The sequence below is a fragment of the Mauremys mutica genome, chromosome 6 (assembly GCF_020497125.1).
Source record: "Mauremys mutica isolate MM-2020 ecotype Southern chromosome 6, ASM2049712v1, whole genome shotgun sequence".
Lineage (NCBI taxonomy): Eukaryota > Metazoa > Chordata > Testudines > Geoemydidae > Mauremys > Mauremys mutica.
This window is the reverse complement of record NC_059077.1, coordinates 33,212,823-33,232,023: the sequence shown is the minus strand read 5'-3', so window position 1 is coordinate 33,232,023 and position 19,201 is coordinate 33,212,823. Positions and strand designations below refer to the sequence as shown.

At 45.7% G+C, this 19,201-nt stretch overlaps 1 protein-coding gene across 3 annotated transcripts in view; it reads right to left on the bottom strand.

The window, feature by feature from the left end:
- The window catches only part of DDX4 (DEAD-box helicase 4), a 96,525-nt gene extending 78,117 nt beyond the window's left edge, over nt 1–18,408 (bottom strand). For 2 of the 3 annotated variants that reach the window (XM_045022505.1, XM_045022507.1), the window contains exons 1-3: nt 18,285–18,408; nt 17,851–17,938; nt 11,868–11,934 (exon numbers count right to left, since the gene is read on the bottom strand). In XM_045022505.1, coding sequence (XP_044878440.1) covers nt 11,868–11,934; nt 17,851–17,922 — 139 coding nt within the window. In that variant the 5' untranslated portion in view covers nt 17,923–17,938; nt 18,285–18,408. The other variant, XM_045022506.1, reaches the window with a different exon arrangement.
- Nucleotides 18,409–19,201: the final 793 nt, after the last annotated feature.

Here is a 19,201-nt window from a genome sequence, read left to right as displayed (position 1 = left end):
CATACTGGGTCAGACTGAAGGTCCATCTAGCCCAGTATCCTGTCTTCCAACAGTGGCCAATGCCAGGTGCCCCAGAGGGAATGAACAGAATCAAGTGATCCATTCTTTGTCACTCATCCCCAGCTTCTGGCAAACAGAGACTAGGGATGCCATCCCTGCCTATCCTGGGGAGTAGCCATTCATGGACCTATCCTCCACAAATTTATCTAGTTCTTTTTTGAACCCTGTTATAGTCTTGGCCTCCACAACATCCTCTGGCACAGAGTTCCATAAGTTGAGATAGCAGCGAGGTGTACCCTGTTAGATGACCTTGCCAGGCCCTGTTGTTTCAGATGTAGGAGGTACTCCAGGACGAGTATAGGCACCTGGAGCAGAGGTGTGCGATGCTCGGCACACCAGCAAGTGAATCTCTTCCACTTAACTAGATAAGTGGTCCTGGTGGATGGTTTTCTGCTGCTGAGAAGAATCTCCCTTACCGGTTTCAAGCACAGGAGTCTCAGTGAGTTTAACCATGAAGCTTCCAAGCCATGAAACGGAAGGACTGGAGGTCTGGGTGGTGACGGCGACCGTGTTCCTGGGTAATGAGATCTGGGTAAAGTGGTAGCAGAATCAGGGTGTCCACGAACAGCTCCAGAAGCGTGGTGTACCAATGTTGGTGGGGTCACGCTGGGGCCAATGGCTCTACCTTGTCTCTGCAGACCTTGAGCGGTACCTTGTATACGAGTGGGACCAGTGGAAAGGCATACATGAGGCAGTCCCCCCAGGGTAGCATGAATGCATCTGAGATCAAGCCTGGGCTGTGCTCCCAGAAGGAGCAGAACACTGGGCACTTTCTGTTGCAAACAGATCTACCTGGGGAAACCTCCACCCTTGGAAAATGCAGTGTAGGACATCTGGACGGATGGACCACTTGTGGTTGCGGAACCTCCTGCTGAGGTGATCCACTAGTTCATTCTGCACTCCTGGGAGATACAACGCCTCCAGGTGAATGGAATGGGCTATGCAGAACTCCCATAGTTGATGGCTTCCTGACATAGGGGGGAGGAACGGGCTCCGCCCTGTTTGTTGATGTAAAACATGGCAGTGGTGTTGTCGGACAGTACTGCCACGCACTAGCCTTGTAGTCGGGATGGAAGGTCTGGAAGGCTAGTCACACCACTGAGTTCCTTGATACTGATATGGAGTGAGAGCTCATCCTGTGACCAAAGGCCTTGTGTTCGGAGATCTCCCAGGTGAGCCCCCCAACCCAGAGCTGACACATCTGTTACTGGGGACAGAGAGGGTTTTGGGCTGTTGAAGGGAACTCCTTCGCAGACTGTCCGAGGGTTGAGCCATCAACAGAGGGACTTGGTTATGTGCTCTGGCACGGACACCACTGACTCCAGGCTGTCACACCGTGGGCAATAGGTCAAAGCAAGCCATGCCTGTTGGACCACGTAAGTGCAGGCTTCCATGTGGCCAAGGAGACTCATGCACCCTCTTGCTGTCATGGTGGGGTACTGCCTGAGGCTTTGGATCATGTCTGCCATTGCTTGGAATCGGGTCTCTAGCAGGAACGCCCTTGTTTGTACTAAGTCCAGCGCTGCCTCAATTAATTCTATTCTTTGGGTCGGTGACAAGATTGACTTGTTCATGTTGAGGAGTCATCCCAGTCTCTCAAAATTAACTCTCACTAGTCGGACTTGAGACTCCACCTGCTCTCTGTAGTGCCCCCATAACAGCCAGTCATCAAGGAAGGGATAAAGCTGTACCTGCCTCCTGCAAAGAAAGACTACGACCATCGACATGCACTCAGTGAACACCTGGGGGCCTGTCAAGAAACTGAACACTGAACTGATAATGTTCATGGTCGACCACAAACTGCAGAAATCGTTTGTGCTCAGGTGAAAGGATATGTGAAAATACGCGTTGTTCACGTTGAGGGTAGTGTACCAGTCTCCCGGATCCAAGGAGGGGGATGATTGTGCTCAGGGATGCCATGCAGAACTTCAGCTTGACCAAGAACTGGTTGAGTCCTTGCAGATCTAAAATGGGTCTGAGACTCCCCTTTGCTTTGGGGATTAGGAAACAGGAGTAGAATCCTCTGTTCCTTAGCTCCCGAGGAACCTCCTCCACTGCCCCTATGGTGAGGAGCAATTGACTGCACCTCCTGGGATAAGGAGTTGCTCATTAGAAGGTCCCTGAAGAGGGATGGGGAAAGGGGGAGGGAGAGAGGGGAGGAGCAGAATTGGAGAAAATATCCCACCTCTACCGTGCGAAGGACCCAGCAGTCCAATGTTATTTGGGACAAAGTGGGATAGCAGATTCATGAAGCATAGGGAAGGATCTGGTGTAGTGGCAGGTACACTGTCCTCGGGTGCATCTTCAAAAGGCCTACTTTGAGCCCAACAAAGGTTTGGTCGGGCCCTGACCCTGACCTGACTGGGAGTGCAACGGTCTGCGCCTGCCATTCCTACTCTTTCTATAGAAGCCTTGTGTGGGTCAAGGAGGGTACAACCACTGCTGTTGAGGCTGCAATTTGAAGCATTTACATTGGGTTGCAGGGGGGTGCATACCCAGCGACTTCATGGTCGCCCGGGAATCTTTCAGGCTGTGCAGCTTGGAGTCCGTCTGCTCCAAGAATAACTGTGCCCTCAAATGGCAGGTCCTGAAGAGTTTGCTGCACTTTGGGGGGCAACCCAAATGCCTGCAGCCACTGAACAGTCATTGCCATGACAGCCCTGCCCTTCTTGAAGGAGGGTGCTGGTGGTGGTTGGGGACGACTCCTCAGGGGAACCGAGTCATCTATCTGCTGCCCTGACCGAGAAAACCGAGAGGTCTGTTGCTTGTCAGGAGCTAGGATTCACAATGTGACAGAAAGACAGCTGAGACTCATCAAGCCCTTGGATCACTACCCCTTCCTGCTTCTCTACGTGGGCACCAATGATACTGCCAAGAATGACCTTGAGGGGGATCACTGCAGACTACGTGGCTCTGGGAAGAAGGATAAAGGAGTTTGAGGCACAAGTGGTGTTCTCGTCCATCCTCCCTGTGCAGGGAAAAGGCCTGGGTAGAGATCATCGAATTGTGGAAGTCAATGAATGGCTACGCAGGTGGCGTTGGAGAGAAGGCTTTGGATTCTTCGACCATGAGATGGTGTTCCAAGAAGGAGGAGTGCTAGGCAGAGACAGGCTCCACCTAACGAAGAGAGGGAAGAGCATCTTCGCAAGCCGGCTGCCTAACCTAGTGAGGAGGGCTTAAAACTAGCTTCACCGGGGGAAAGGAGACAAAAGCCCTGAGGTAAGTGGGGAAATGGGATACTGGGAGGAAGCACGAGCAGGAGAGTGCAAGAGGGGAGGACTCCTGCGGGATAATCAGCGAGTTATCTTAAGTGCCTATACACAAATGCAAGAAGCCTGGGAAACAAGCAGGGAGAACTGGAAGTCCTGGCACAGTCAAGGAACTATGATGTGATTGGAACAACAGAGACTTGGTGGGATAACTTGCATGACTGGAGTACTGTCATGGATGGATATGAACTGTTCAGGAAGGACAGGCAGGGCAGAAAAGGTGGGGGAGTTGCATTGTATGTAAGAGAGCAGTATGACTGCCCAGAGCTCCGGTATGAAACTGCAGAAAAACCTGAGAGTCTCTGGATTAAGTTTAGAAGTGTGACCAACAAGGGTGATGTCGTGGTGGGAGTCTGCTATAGACCACCAGACCAGGGGGATGAGCTTTCTTCCGGCAACTAGCAGAAGTTACTAGATTGCAGGCCCTGGTTCTCATGGGAGACTTAATCACCCTGATATCTCCTGGGAGAGCAATACAGCGGTGCACAGACAATTCAGGAAGTTTTTGGAAAGTGTAGGAGACAATTTCCTGGTGCAAGTGCTGGAGGAACCAACTAGGGGTAGAGTTCTTCTAGACCTGCTGCTCACAAACAGGCAAGAATTAGTAGGGGAAGCAAAAGTGGATGGGAACCTGGGAGGCAGTGACCATGAGATGGTCAAGTTCAGGATCCTGACACAAGGAAGGAAGGAGAGCAGCAGAATATGGATCCTGGACTTCAGAAAAGCAGACTCACTCCCTCAGGGAACTGATGGGCAGGATCCCCATGGAGAATAACATGAGGTGGAAAGGAGACCAGGAGAGCTGGCTGTATTTTCAAGACTCCTTATTGAGGTTGCAGGAAAAAGCAATCCCGATGTGTAGAAAGAACAGTAAATATGGCAGTCAACCAGCTTAGCTTAACAGTGAAATCCTTGCTGATCTTAAACGCAAAAAAGAAGCTTACAAGAAGTGGAAGATTGGACAAATGACCAGGGAGGAGTATAAAAATATTGCTCAGGCATGCAGGAGTGAAATCAGGAAGGCCAAACCACACTTGGAGTTGCAGCTAGCAAGAGATGTTAAGAGTAACAAAAAGGGTTTCTTCAGGTCTGTTAGCAACAAGAAGAAAGTCAAGGAAAGCGTTGGGCCCCTTACTGAATGAAGGAGGCAACCTAGTGACAGAGGATGTGGAAAAAGCTAATGTGCTCAATGCTTTTTTTGCCTCTGTCTTCACAAACAAGGTCAGCTCCCAGACTGCTGCACTGGGCAGCACAGTATGGGGAGAAGGTAAGCAGCCCTCTGTGGAGAAAGAAGTGGTCTGCGACTATTTAGAAAAACTGGACAAGCACAAGTCCATTGGGCCGGATGTGCTGCATCCAAGGGTGCTAAAGGAGTTGGCGGATGTGATTGCAAAGCCATTGGCCATTATCTTTGAAAACTCGTGGTGATCGGGGGAGGTCCTGGATGACTGGAAAAAGGCTAATGTAGTGCCCATCTTTAAAAAAGGGGGAGGAGGAGGATCCAGGGAACTACAGGCCAGTCAGCCTCACCTCAGTCCCTGAAAAAATCATGGAGCAGGTCCTCAAGGAATCAATTCTGAAGCACTTAGAGGAAAGTGATCAGGAACAGTCAGCATGGATTCACCAAGGGAAAGTCATGCCTGACTAACCTAATTGCCTTCAATGAGGAGATAACTGGGTCTGTGGATGAGGGGAAAACAGTGGATGTGTTATTCCTTGACTTTAGCAAAGCTTTTGATACAGACTCCCTCAGTATTCTTGCCAGAAACTTAAAGAAGTATGGGCTGGATGAATGGACTATAAGGTGGATAGAAAGCTGGCTAGATCGTCGGGCTCAATGGGTAGTGATCAATGGCTCCATGTCTAGTTGGCAGCTGGTTTCAAGCAGAGTGCCCCAATGGTCAGTCCTGGTGCTGGTTTTGTTCAATATCTTCATTAATGATCTGGAGGATGGCGTGGACTGCACTCTCAGCAAGTTTGTGGATGACACTAAACTGGGAGGAGTGGTAGATATGCTGGAGAAAAGGGATAGGATACAGAGGGACCTAGACAAATTAGAGGATTGGGCCAAAAGAAACCTGATGAGGTTCAACAAGGACAAGTGCAGAGTCCTGCACTTAGGAAGGAAGAATCTCATTCACTCTTACAGACTGGGGACCGAATGGCTAGGAAGCAGTTCTGCAGAAAAGGACCTAGAGGTTACAGTGGACGAGAAGCTGGATATGAGTCAACAGTGTGCCCTTGTTGCCAAGAAGGCTAACGGCATTTTGGGCTGTATAAAAGTAGGGGCACTGCCAGCAGATTGAGGGACGTGATCATTCCCCTCTATTCGACATTGGTGAGGCCTCATCTGGAGTACTGTGTCCAGTTTTGGGCCCCACACTACAAGAAGGATGTGGAAAAATTGGAAAGAATCCAGTGGAGGGCAACAAAAATTATTAGGGGGCTGGAGCACATGACTTATGAGGAGAGGCTGAGGGAAACTGGGATTGTTTAGTCTGCAGAAGAGAAGAATGAGGAGGGATTCGATAGCTGCTTTTAATTACCTGAAAGGGGGTTCCAAAGAGGATGGATCTAGACTATTCTCAGTGGTACCTGATGACAGAACAAGGAGTAAATGGTCTCAAGTTGCAGTGGGGGAGGTTTAGGTTGGACATTAGGAAAAACTCTCTCACTAGGAGGGTGCTGAAGCACTGGAATGGGTTACCTAAGGAGGTGGTGGAATCTCCTTCCTTAGAGGTTTTTAAGGTCAGGCTTGACAAAGCCCTGGTTGGGATAATTTAGTTGGGAACTGGCACTGCTTTGAGCAGGGGGTTGGACTAGATGACCTCCTGAGGTCCCTTCCAACCCTGATATTCTATGATTCTTCAAACTTTCCTTTGCCAGGATGCCTACAAAAAATGTAGTGCACTGATGCCACTGCCTGCCATGTTGACTAATACTGTATGATTATACTCCTCATTCTTTTATCATACTCCCATTAGCCTGTCTGTATCAATCTTTTGTCTTATATTTAGCCTGTAAGCTCCATGGGGCAAGGACCATCTCTATTCTGTGTTTATAAACACTAAGGTCCTGGTCTATGATTAGAGCGCCTAGGTACTATGGCAATACAAATAATAGAACCTCTGACCCTTTTAATGAGATCTGAACTAGAGCTGGGCAAATAATGGATTTTTCAGGTTACTAGCCATTTTGCAAAATTGAAAAAACATTATTTTGGCTCAAAATAAACATTTTCTGAAATTTTTGGCAAATCAAGAAATCTAAAACATGTTGAGTCAAAATGTTTAATTTCTACTTTCAGGCATTTTGAAAAGAGGCAAGGATTTACAAAATCAGGATAGAGGGGAAGCGATGGCTTTTATAAGCTTTAGCCCTGTGGTTACGGCATTCACCATCATGGTGTGTCACTGAACTAGGGAAAGCATAAGAATGACTCTTAACCGCCTGGTAGATAGTATGCTCACCCAGGATGTAGGAACTCCCTGTCAGCTAACCTGTGATTAACTCACATGGATACCCTACTACACAACAACTTGTAGTGAGCCATGACAGCCTGGTAGCTGGAAGCTATAGCAGCTGCTAATTAGCAAATCTTTCTGCACAAATCATTCTGCTATCAGAACTCCTTGCTGCCTGTAACAAAGATTATCAATGGTCATGGAAATCATCAGTGAACATAATAAATCAAACCTTTCTCTTGGAACCTAATGAATAAAATTTCTAAGCAGTCCACAGAAGTAGGGTGCCTCCAAATACCCTTGCCCAGGTCCAGTAAGCTCTTAATGGGACAGGCTGCTCCACCCTTTTCCTAAAGCTCTAGGATGTCCGAGAGTTTATGGGCCTTCCTCCTTCAGTGATGTCAAAGAAATTTTCCAGAGTATCTGCCATCATACACACAATTGCATGAGGGTGAAAAGGAAGCAGTGATGACTTCATCTGGGAAAGATTTAAGAGAGTAGCCTCAAAAGATTCTCCTCCCAATTCTAATCCCCTTCCAGAGAGTTATGGTGAGGAAGCATGGGTGATCCTGACCAATCATGTGGCTAGGCACTACCACAAAAGCCCTCCCAAGCAGTGAAGAACTTGTCCTAACCCTAAGCTTGCTGATTTGACAGAGAAGATGTGGGGTACACCCAAACAGTGGAGAGCCAGAGCCAAAGGAGCCTGGGCCTTCTAAGAATGGACAGCAAAAGAACACCAAGACACAGATTTTCCCAACCCCAGTCCTCCTTGGCATCAAGCCCAGCACAGAGAACACCATTAAATATCCAAAGGCTCTCACAGAAGAGGTAGACGTTCAGAAGAGACCTAAGGGACAAAACTCCAAAGGGGAATAGATCCGGCTCAGCATCAAACAGTGCTAAGACTTCAGAGATTTCCCCCTCTCCCCCAGTATGAAACCTTGTAACATGATTCTTAAAGATCACAATAGGTGAATCTGACAAAGACCCTGGAGTATTTCAAACAGCTTGGATCCAAAGGACTGCTTTACTTACCACAACTCCTGATATGCGCAAAGGCCGATACTGAGGCTCAGATAGATCTTTCCTGCAAACAGCTCTTGGAAGCCACTGGTAACTGAGTAGAATCCCCTAGCTCTAAAGGAGATTAGATTTCAGGGCCTCCAGCATTTTGTAAGAGGACTCTTTTCAGGGCATTATCCCTCCCTACAAAAATGACTTCGCATCCCACACAGAAGAAAGCAGGCTAATCCCATTTGATTCTGAAGCAGTGCCCTTATGCCCTAGAGAATCCTCTTTTCCAGATGTTCTCTCTGAAGCTATACTTGATAGTGACCCTCACGAGGAGAGTTTGGAGATCTTTTTGCACCCTCCAAGGAGAAGCCATGCTTTTTCCTGCAGTTTGTTCTACTAGACAAAGAAGAAAGTGTTCGTGGGCACATAAAAAAAACTGGTTACCTCACGAGGCATGCTTCTTAAACCCATTTCCTCAATGCCAGGTTCTCCACAAGGTAGGAAGAAAAAAAAAATCCTACCCAACTGATTCTAATTTAATAAAAAATAAATACTAACTATTCATGCTATTTAAAATGGAAAGTGTTTGGCAACCTTGGACTATAGGTGTCAGCACTGCATAAAAGTTTTTAAGGTCAACACCACACAATAGAGAAAGTAGTATGGGGTATTCCTAAACTGCTTTGTTTGAAAGAAAGGAACTACCACCAGCCAACTGCAAACCCCTCTTTATATACTTAGCCCAGGGTGGGTAAGAGCCTGCAGGATACAAGCACACATTTCTCAAAGTTTCACAGCCATCTCCCTAAGCATGTAAATCCTAATGTAGCTCTGTGGAGGGCAATGTACGTAGTTAATTTTCTGGTCGTTTACATTAACTAGTGCAATCTGATTTAATGTGTCAGGAAAATATTCTTACCCATACCACAATAAATAAAAGGAGAAAGGACGAGCACCCATATCTGCTGCATTTTATCTGCTTTTTTCATATCCAGATTTATGAACATTTACCACCGGTCACCCAGGATTCTAGATTCCCTGATATTATAACAAACAAAAGTTCTGATATACTACCACCAACCAGCATCAAATGTACTGTGTGTGACTTACTTACCAGTCACCAAAAATAACCTCAGAATGCCATCTGAGCAGTTCTCTAACTAGCACTTTACAACACTATGTACGGGTCTTGCAGTCATCTGTTTTAAGACACGCTAATACAACACAACCAATCTTCAAAGGTTTTTCTGTTGAAGAGATTTCAAACCCAGCTTAAACTATCAAGCTGATATGGGGTAACACCTTTTTCTAGCCACATTCACATAAACAATTTGGTCCTATCCAACAACTATCTCAACATGTAAAATCATGTTCATTTTAAGCAATTTTTAAACTGGGCTTAATTTTTCTTCAATAAACAATTAAAATACAAATGTGAACTGGAGACAATGTTACAAAAAAGGTCTAGAGTGGTAGAGGTGAAATTTTACTCTAGCACCAACTAGAAATGATCTTTCAAAATTCCGTCATTGGTAGCAGGGAAGATTTAAAAAAAAAAAAGAGACAGGAGAGCAGGAAACTGACAGCTAAGCACTACTCAGTACCTTTCTATCTCACAGTGCCTTACACCAAGAGAATAAGCAGCAACTACATGTCAGTATGGCATGAAGATGACTGCTACAACAGAAGGAAGAAAGTTAAATTCACTTTAGAATTGTTTGCATGAATATTAAGTTCAAAGCCGTGTCTTGCTTCAGTAAGATATGAGCCATACAAACATAACTATCATGTATAGACCGCAGCACATTTCATAATGAAACAGAGTACATTTCAAAAGATGCATACAGCAGCCACCTAACAACTTAAAAGCTCATCACAAAAGCGGGTTGCAAACAGCCAGTACACAATATACTGCACAACCAGGTGAGGGGAAGTTGATTCAGGGAAGTTGTGACATGGGAAAATCTGGCCAGTTGAAAGCAGCAGAGAAGACGACTGCTGGAGGATGAAGGAAGTATGCCTGATTTTTCATATGAAGTGTGTCATTCCCATACTTTGTCAGTTATCTACATCAAGTCATTCTATTATTACTGTCTTTAAAATGGCATTAGACACTCGGGCCACGTCTACAATATGGGGACTAAATCAGCATAGCTACAGCACTGGAGTCATAATGTAGACGTAGCTGACATAGATAGAAGGGATTTTTCCCATTGGTATAGCAGTGGCACCTCCCTGAGCGACAGTAGCTAGGCCAACAGAAGCATTCTTCTATCAGCCTAGCTGCATCTACACTTTACATTTAGATTTGCATAGCTACATCGTTCAAAAGTGTGGATTTTTCAGCACTTTGTGCATAAATAGTTTCTCTTTGAGGATATTTCACACAGCAGCAAGAGAGAAAACAATTACCATTAAAGAAATTTTTTAAAAGGAACACTAATGTCTCTTAAATGTCTCTTACAGCTCTCCTAAATATGGTTCCACTCAAAGTCACCTCCACTGAAGTTCCACAGAAATATAAAAATCGTCACAATAACTCTCAATTTAACTTTTTCATCTTTTCTCTTATTATGTCCGGTATCAGAAGCTTCAAAGAAAGATACAAAAATCTTAACACCTGTCAGCAGTCGGACCTTAAGGGGAAGATTTTTCAAAAGCACCTAAGGATTAGTAGAATGAGTCACACTGTTTTAGGGATAGATTTTTCCACAATCTGGTCTCTCGGGGTATGTCTACAATGCAACTGAAAACCCGCTGCTCACTTGCGCCAACTGACTCTGGCTCAGGCTGTGGGGCAGTTTAATTGCGGTGTAAATTTTCAGGCTCGGGCTGCAGCCCCAGGCTCTGGGACTCTTCTACCTTACAGGGCCCCAGAGCCAAGGTTCCAGCCTAAGCCCAGAAGTCTACATTCCAATTAAACAGCCCTGCAGCCTGAGGCCCATGAGCCCGATTCGGCTGGCATGGACCAGCCACAGGCATCTAATTGCAGTATAGACATACCCTAATGAGTCCTGACCTACATGTTACCCTGTGATGTTAATTCTCTATACCTAGTGTAATTCCTTGTCTGTTCAGTAGTTACATGCTAGTACAATTTTCAGAACTTTTAAATCCTGTTGCTTTTCAATGAGAACATTGGGCTCCTAAGTTAGTCAGGTGCTTCTGAAAATTCCACATGCTAAGCACATGTTGACACAATACTGACACAATACTGAAAAATGGTTGAGACCTCTACTAAACTATACCAGTGAACAGCTTTTATTATGCAATTTTCAAAAGTTATACCATCAACTTTTCTTGTAGGGTTCAAATGAGATTTCTTGAATAATGATGTCAAGTCAGGCAAGCACAATTAATGCTTAAATAATGTTACTTCTGTTAAAGTATTTTAAGCTACTATGTACAGTGCCTTACAGACTTATGCACTCCAGACTAAGTTTTCTCTGTGCATCCTTTTGCTACCAGCAGTAGTTAATTAGGTGCTTAGCTGTTGCTTTGGGAAAAATTCTAAAATGTGCAATATGCACAAACTGAAAAATAAATATATTTTTCTCTACTCTTTCACTTAAAACAATCTTAGACATTACTTGTTTTTACTGTCTAGCGTAACAGAGTTCAGTGCAATTTTTAAGTTGGTTTCTCTCTGCAATAGTGTTAAATGTAAAAATTCCAAAATGGGAAACATGAATTTATACTGATTAGTCCCCAATATGTTACAACATTTACAAGCAGTTCTTTAAACTTCCAAAGTTATCCCCTATTTTATGTATTATAAAATAAACTGCCAAATATCGATGTTTCCTTTAATTTCAGCTCTTAAGAAAAATAAGAACCAACCCAACCTCACTGCATCTGTTTATATTCTTTAGAAAACAGATCATAAGTTTGCAAAATTACAGATGAATGCCTGGTTTATACTGAATTTTCTTTACTATATTATCATATACTGAAATACACTCATGGGATTGTATGGCTGAAAACCTCCTGCATCTCTTAATCCACTCAAGTGATCTAAAACACAAGTGCTTACAATTAGAAATTCTGTAACACATACCTGCTGAATTTCTGCTTTGATTGCGACTAAATGAGGGGTCATCATTTGCTCTTCCAGAAAAGTTATCCTACAACAGACAGCAAGACACATTAGACCTATTATAATAGTTTTGGACCAAGCAAAAAACAAAAAAACAAAAAAAACCACCATACTTCAGTTGCAAATGCATCTATCAATGAGGAAGTTACACGAAGAATAAATATTATAAATGCTCTTTTGTTTAACAAAATCATGTTTCGAGTCGAAATGTTTTCCATTAATATATGCTAAACCTATTAAAATCTCTTTCAATATCTTTATTTTCTACAGTTGTTAAATGATTAAACTGAGCAACATTTTACTTTTCACACACTTCCAGGACACAATGTATAAAACCCGAATGCATATTTATTTTTAACATGTCCCTTTAACACAGGAATATTGTCAATTCCCTGGAACAAGTGCTACATTTTTGTTTTAAATGGGCCTGTACTCTGCTTTTTGATGCACAAAATTCTGAAAGTTGTTTGGATTTTTTTTTTTTTAAATGAACTGGAAGGAAGTTCTTACTTTTACTCCTTAGACAGATTAGGAACGTTATGCCTGATCATCTTTGGTTCTGCTGGATAACATCATGGAAGTATGTTTATTGGGAGCTTTAACAATTTAATTGAAACAGCAGAGCTGTTGAACATTTAACACATTTAATCCAAACTGAATGTTTGCTAAAACAAACCAGCGTAAGAAGTCTAACCAAAATTCCAATTAATCCTTTAACATTCACTCTTGATTTCTGTGATGTCATCACTGGCTGTACCTCCACTGAATTCTCTATTATACCACCTCTTGTCAAGCACGGTGCAGTTCCAACAATGTTAACAGTGGCAGTGATAGAATAGACTATTTGCAGGGTTGGGGTTTATTTGTTTTACAAAGTGGATTGATTTAAGTCAAAGCAATCTAAATTACAGAGTTTAATGATGATTTATATCATCAAGCAGGAAACCTTGATTTAATATTAAACTTGTTTCACCTTTAGAAAAATAACTAAAAATACAAAGAAAAATAGGTCAGTAACCATATTAAATGTGTTGACTGGCAACTACATATAGTCTTTACACAAAATTTGGTATTACACCTATATACATTCAATACACATTTAATCAATTATATAGCTTAATATACATTTATTCAGAAACTTAGTTTTTATATTATTGTTAGAAAATGGTGAATGATGCATTTCTTGTTTACCTGATTAATTTTTTTATTTATGATTTGCATTAAGCTGTATCTGGATGGAAACTGGAACTCAAACGGACAAACACAGCATTTTAATTTTTGTATTAAATAAAACTGCCTTAAGAGTGCTTAATACCCAAGAGAAATTATCAAAACATATTTAAAGTTAACTGATTTATTAAAACAAGTATTAGCTGTAGTTAGTAAACTCAACCGTTTCTGTTCATCGTGTCCTTCAAGATTTTAGAACTAACAGATCTCATCATCTCACACCTTGTTTTTATCCATAGACTGAAAAAGGAAAAACAAGCTTTTGTCCTTTTTTCCCCTTCAACTCCCAGTTTCTCAATAAACTAGTCATTGAACTAAACTGGATGCATAAACCGAAATGAAGAAAATAGTTTTGCACTTGCAGAAGAGACTACTGCTGTCAAAAGCTGGTTTAAACACTTCACCAGCTTAGAGGTTTGGCCCTCTTTAAAACTTCAGCAGTAAATATGCTCTGCTTAATATATTTTTTATTTAATACAAATTATTTTAGTATATTATAGTAAATTTAGGCCTTAACCAAAGCTACCATAATTTCAATTAAATTTTAAAATAATTTTTATAAGCAAAATTTTTTAAATTAAACTATTTTCAACATCCATTTTATCTTCCCTGCTTTTCTACCATATCATCTAACCCTTCTCAAAGCAGACATACTGCTGACCACTAAAGCAAAACAAATTTAAGATGTAATTGCTACTTTGAATGTCAAGTTACCGGTACTCCTCAGGGAATTCTGCACCACTGCGCAATGCAGAATTTTGCAGAAATTAAAGTTGTGCTTGCAGAATTTCCTCCCCGCCCCCATCCCCCACAGAAATGGGTGGCAGAGCTGTTGGCCACCACGGGGGCTGGGGGGGGCACTGAGTATGTCGGGGCCAGGGGGGCCTGCAGCTGGCCTCTGGGGGTTAGGAGATGTGACTGTCTGGGCTGGGGGGGCATGGCTGGGCTCTGGAGGAAGGTATGAGTGTCTGGGCTGGATACCCCCCAAGCCTTCCCCTTCGGTTGGGGGCAGGGCAGCTACTGCACTGGTTGGTCCCAGGGTGGCCTCCGTAGTGATCGGGGGGGGGGGAGGTTTGAGGTATCTGTGGGCAGCCAAGAAATCCCCATGGGGGGGGGGAGGGAGAGAGAGAGAGATTGTGTGTGAGTGTGAGTGTGTACGTGTTGCACCTGCCCTGCCTGCTGCCCCTTTCCCTGGTCCAGGGACCTTCCCCCTCCCCAACCCTTATCACATTGCAACACCACCCCCACTCAGGCTCCCTGCGGCCCCTGTGTTTGCGTGTTGGACAGTTGCATCCAATCCCTTCACACTGCCCCTCTTTCCCCTCCCCGGCTTAGTTCATAGCCCCAGAAAATCCCTTCAAACTGTCCCCCTTTTCCCCTCCTCTTATTTCATGGGGGGATGACAAGCCGGGCGGGCGGGCAGTGGCAGCGAGGCTTTATACTTGGGGGAGGGGGTGAGGAAATGAGCAGCAAGTTGGTGGCTGGAGGGGGCATCCATTTTCAGTATTTTAATTTTTGGTACTGCTGTGTGCAGTAATATAGTGACCCTTAGGGGGTTGAAGAGAGGTGTGATGGTGGGGCCGAGCGGGGAAGGGGCGGGTCCTATTTTACTGCTGTGATCTGGTCACCCTATGTGCACCATTCCCCCCCCGCCCCAATCTTCCTTTTCGGCCCACAGCTTTCTCACTAGGGCAGCGCTGGGAAAGGAGGGTTTGTTTCCGTGGGGCGGGCGGCACTGGGGCAGGGTGTGCATTTTGGGGGGAGAGGAGGGCTGTTTCGGCAGGGCCAGGGGGTTTCGGCCCTCAGCTGTTTTCTTTGGAGTAATATGGCCCGCGCCGCTTTACGAATTGTGCAGGCCTGCTGTAGAGCATGCATGTTCATATTTTGAACATTTGCACCAACTACTGTAGATGGCATCTTTGTGGGTAGAAGCTGGAAGGATACAAGGGATTTTTCCCACCTATTCAACCCTGCTTATAAAAAAAGAGCTTTGTGAAGTAAGAAGTGCACATGTGCCAATTCGGCCTAAAATTCTAAATAAAACCTGCCCTGGAACAAACAGTATAAAGCTTCTCTAGCTCAGATCATGAGCCTCAACACAACCCATCCAAAGTCCAGTCGGGTCAAAACTAGGAGAATTGTAATTACAGTCCTCCAGACATAACTAAGCCATCGCAAAGGCTGAAGTTACAAGACAAGGGACTGAGCAATCAGGGTCACAGCTGAGACATCAGAATCATTAGGTAGTTCACAGGAAGCTCATTCAATGACCAAAGTCCAAATGGAACAATCAGGGCAGAACCCTCAAGATGCCTATAGGTCAGGGGTCACATCCCTTCAGATGTTTTAATCCAGCCCTCAAGCTCTTGCAGAGGAGCAGGGTCTGGGGTTTACTCAGCTCCATGCCGTGGCTCAGCACAGCTCCCAGAAGCAGCTGCATGTCCCCCCTCTGGCTCCTATGCCTAGGGGCAGCCAGGAGCTCCTCACACTGCCCCAAGCTCCACCCCCGCGGCCAATGGGAGGGAGCTGCAGGGGCAGTGCCTGAGGATGGGGCAGTGTGTGGAGCCCCCAGGTGCCCCTATGCAGAGGAGCCGGAAGGGGGACATGCTGCTGCTTCTGGGCACTGGGGATTGAGGTAAGTGCCACCCAGAGCCTCCACCCCTGACCCCCTCCTGCGCCTCAACCCCCTGCCCTAGCCCTGATCCCCATCCTCCCCTCTGAACTCCTCCGTCCCAGCCCAGAACACTGTCCTGCACCCCCAACCCCTCACTTCCAGCACCACCCCAGAGCCCTCACCCTCTTCCGCACCCCAACCCCCAATTTCATGAGCATTCATGGCCCGCCATATAATTTCCATACCCAGATATGGCCCTTGAGCCAAAAAGTTTGCCCACCCCTGTTATAGGTGCTTCAGAGGGTCAAAAATAATACGAGCTAAAGGATTTTCCTCAAAGACAACTGCGGGAGACACAAAACTCTAAGGTAAAAATCTTATATACATTATCTTTAAAGAAAAATGCTCATTTGATGTTTCTCCACTTGTGCTAAAATAATGTGCCCTGAAACAAAAACGTTTGATTATTTACAATCTGTTTATAGAACCCCATAGGCAGAGATTGTACTTTACAGACAACAAAAATTCAAGTCCCTACCTAAAACGTCATATTTACATAAAGCTTTACGGAGTAACATTTCCCTATCTCAAATGTAAGACTGTATATACTATTCTCATCCCTAGGGCCCTACCAAATTCATGGCCATGAAAAATGCATCACAAACCATGAAATCTGGTCTTGTGTGTGCTTTTACCCTAGACTATATAGATTTCACCAGGGAGACTAGCGTTTCTCAAATTGGTGGTCCTGACCCAAAAAGGGAGTTGCAGGGAACTGCAAGGTTATTGGGGGGGGGGGGGGAGGCTGTCGTGGTATTGCCACCCTTACTTCTGTGCTGCCTTCAGAGCTGGGCAGCTGGAGAACAGTGGCTCTTAAGGCAGCGCCCCACCAGCAGCAGCACAGAAGTAAGGGTGACAATACTATACCACGCCACTCATAATTCTGCACTGCTTCTTTCAGAGCTGGGCAGCTGGAGAACAGTGGCAGCTAAGGGCCCCTTTCTACAGGAAGCAGCACAGAAGTAAGGCAATACACCATACCATGCCATCCTTACTTCTAGGGTGCTGCTGGCAGCAGCTATGCCTTCAAAGCTGGGCTCCTGGCCAGAAGCCACAGCTCTCCAGATGCCCAGCTCTGAAGGCAGCACCATCAGCAGTGCAGAAATAAGGATAGCAGTACCACCCCCACCCCCAATAAGCTTGTGACCCCCTCAAAAAACCACTTTGGTCAGGATCCCTACAATTACAACTCTGCAAAAATTCAGATTTAAAAAGCTGAAATCATGAAATTTACTATTTTTAAAATCCTATGACTATGAAACTGACCAAAATGGACCCTGAATTTGGTAGGGCCCTACTAATCACTATGGTGTCCAAGTGCTGTGAGCATACAGTGAAAATTTGAAAGACAAAATTCAGCGATTGAAGTAATGGACTGTGAGAGAATGGATGACAAAAATGAAGGTAAGGACTTCTGAGAAAAGTGGGTTTACGACAAAGAAATAAGACACTTGTGGTGAATGGAAAGAGAGACTGTTCCAAGTACAGAAGTAAACGTCTCTGGAGAAAAAGCTGAAAAATCAGAAATGAAGGGAACAGTAAACTGGTATTATTGGGAAGGACAGCACAAGAAAGAACAGAGGAACTAAAACAAAAGATTGAGCAAGCAGGATTGGGTAGGTACCCTGCTTATAGACAAAGTCAAGTTGTTAAAGAGACAGGAATCCAACAGAGATCAAGAGGAAGGAACTTGACATGCTCAGCAGGAACATTTTCTCAGCACTTCTGAGAGACTAGAAGGATAAGAGTATTTTATTTACACAAGTCATGGCAAACATGGTATAAAGATTAGAAAAAGTCTCTCCCTACTAACACACACTTAGGAAATCTAGATAAATACTCCTTTGTCGTTCCATAAAACCTTGGCCTCTAACACAGTCGTCTACCACCAGTCTATCACTGCAATGCAAGGGAAGAGGCATATGTGATCGTGTTTGTCTCCCCCCTGGCCGGGGTTTAGGTTATAAAGAGCTTGTGCAGGGCAAGCTGAAGTGTAACCGGGACCCAGCCTCCCTTTGCCTCAATTTCATGGTCTCGTACCAGCTGCTGGAAGTCTGGAACGAAGGATGCCACGCGGTCCTGGATCTCGGTGTCCCAGTCCTCATCTCCCATGCTGCAGGCTCTCAATCTGCGCGGAGAGGGCAAGACCTTGTTACTGGCGGCCGCGGCCAGGCAGAGCCGACAGAGGGGCCGCGAGGTCCCTGAGCCGAACCAGGACTGGAAGAGCCTGTAAAGCCCAGACCCGCCACCACCCGCAGCACCGCATGAGTCCCACACCTCCTCCAACCCGGAATCGCCCTTCCCGGCCGCCCACAAGCTCTTCTCCGCGGTGCCCCATGTCTTCTACGCTCTCCCTCCGGACTTCCCACTAGTTGCTGGCCCGGGCGGGCCGCCGCCCAGCTCCCTTCCGCGGGGCTTCCCACCCAAACGCCGCCCGCTGCCTTAGGGAAGCTATCGACCCCGCTCCCTCTCACCTCCTCCGCTCCACGCCGCACAAGCCGTCACGCGCCACAAAGGCTGCGCGCGCCCCTACAACGAGGCTTCTTACACTCAGCAGCCGCAGCACGTGCCGCTACCTACCAACCGCCGCGCAGCGCCCCGTCTTTGTGTCACGTGCCACGCCCACCCACCAATGGGAACGCAGCACCGTAGCGCCCTGGGCGCGGAGCGCTGCTAGAGGGTGTGAGTCACTCTCAGCCCTGAGTTTGAGTTTGTGCACGTGGTGCTGGCTTTGTGTTAGTCTAAGGCTGAGCCGCGAGCTGGCAGGGCTCCAGGGCCGGTCCAGGGGCTCGGGGGGCTAGGCGCAGTGTCTGGCGAGGAGCTCGGGGGCGGTGGGCAGGCAGAGCTGTATGTCTCGCTATGTAATGGGCTGCGGGTCACCGTATTGTGTTATTTGTATAAGCATCGAGCTATGGCCCCAGCCAGGGACCAGGACCTCCACTGTGCTAGGTGCTGTTCAAAGCAGAGAGACAGCCCTTGCCCCGTGTGACACTGTGCAGTGCTGGTGGTCTGGAGAAGGTCATTGTACAGTTTGTGAGAGAGAAGGAGAAAATGTGCAAATACAATGTTTCTGGGTGTATGTGTGCCAGAGTACAAGAGATTTCTATCACTAAAAGTAGAAACGTCACTACAAATAGCTGTGAATGGGTTACTGTACATAGGTTGCGTGGGCAGGGGGAGTCATTGTCCGAGGAGCATTATCCAACTCTGATATTCTATGATTCTATGTATGACAGTGTCAATGCACAAGTGGTGGAGGGGATCACTGGTCAGCTCTGTATATGCTTGTGCTGCAGAGCATGTGCAACATGTTGGAAAGATTACTGCAATTATAGACTCTCAATGTTCTTTGTCACTGTGCAAGGAGCTGTTACTGTGCAAGGAGTCCTCT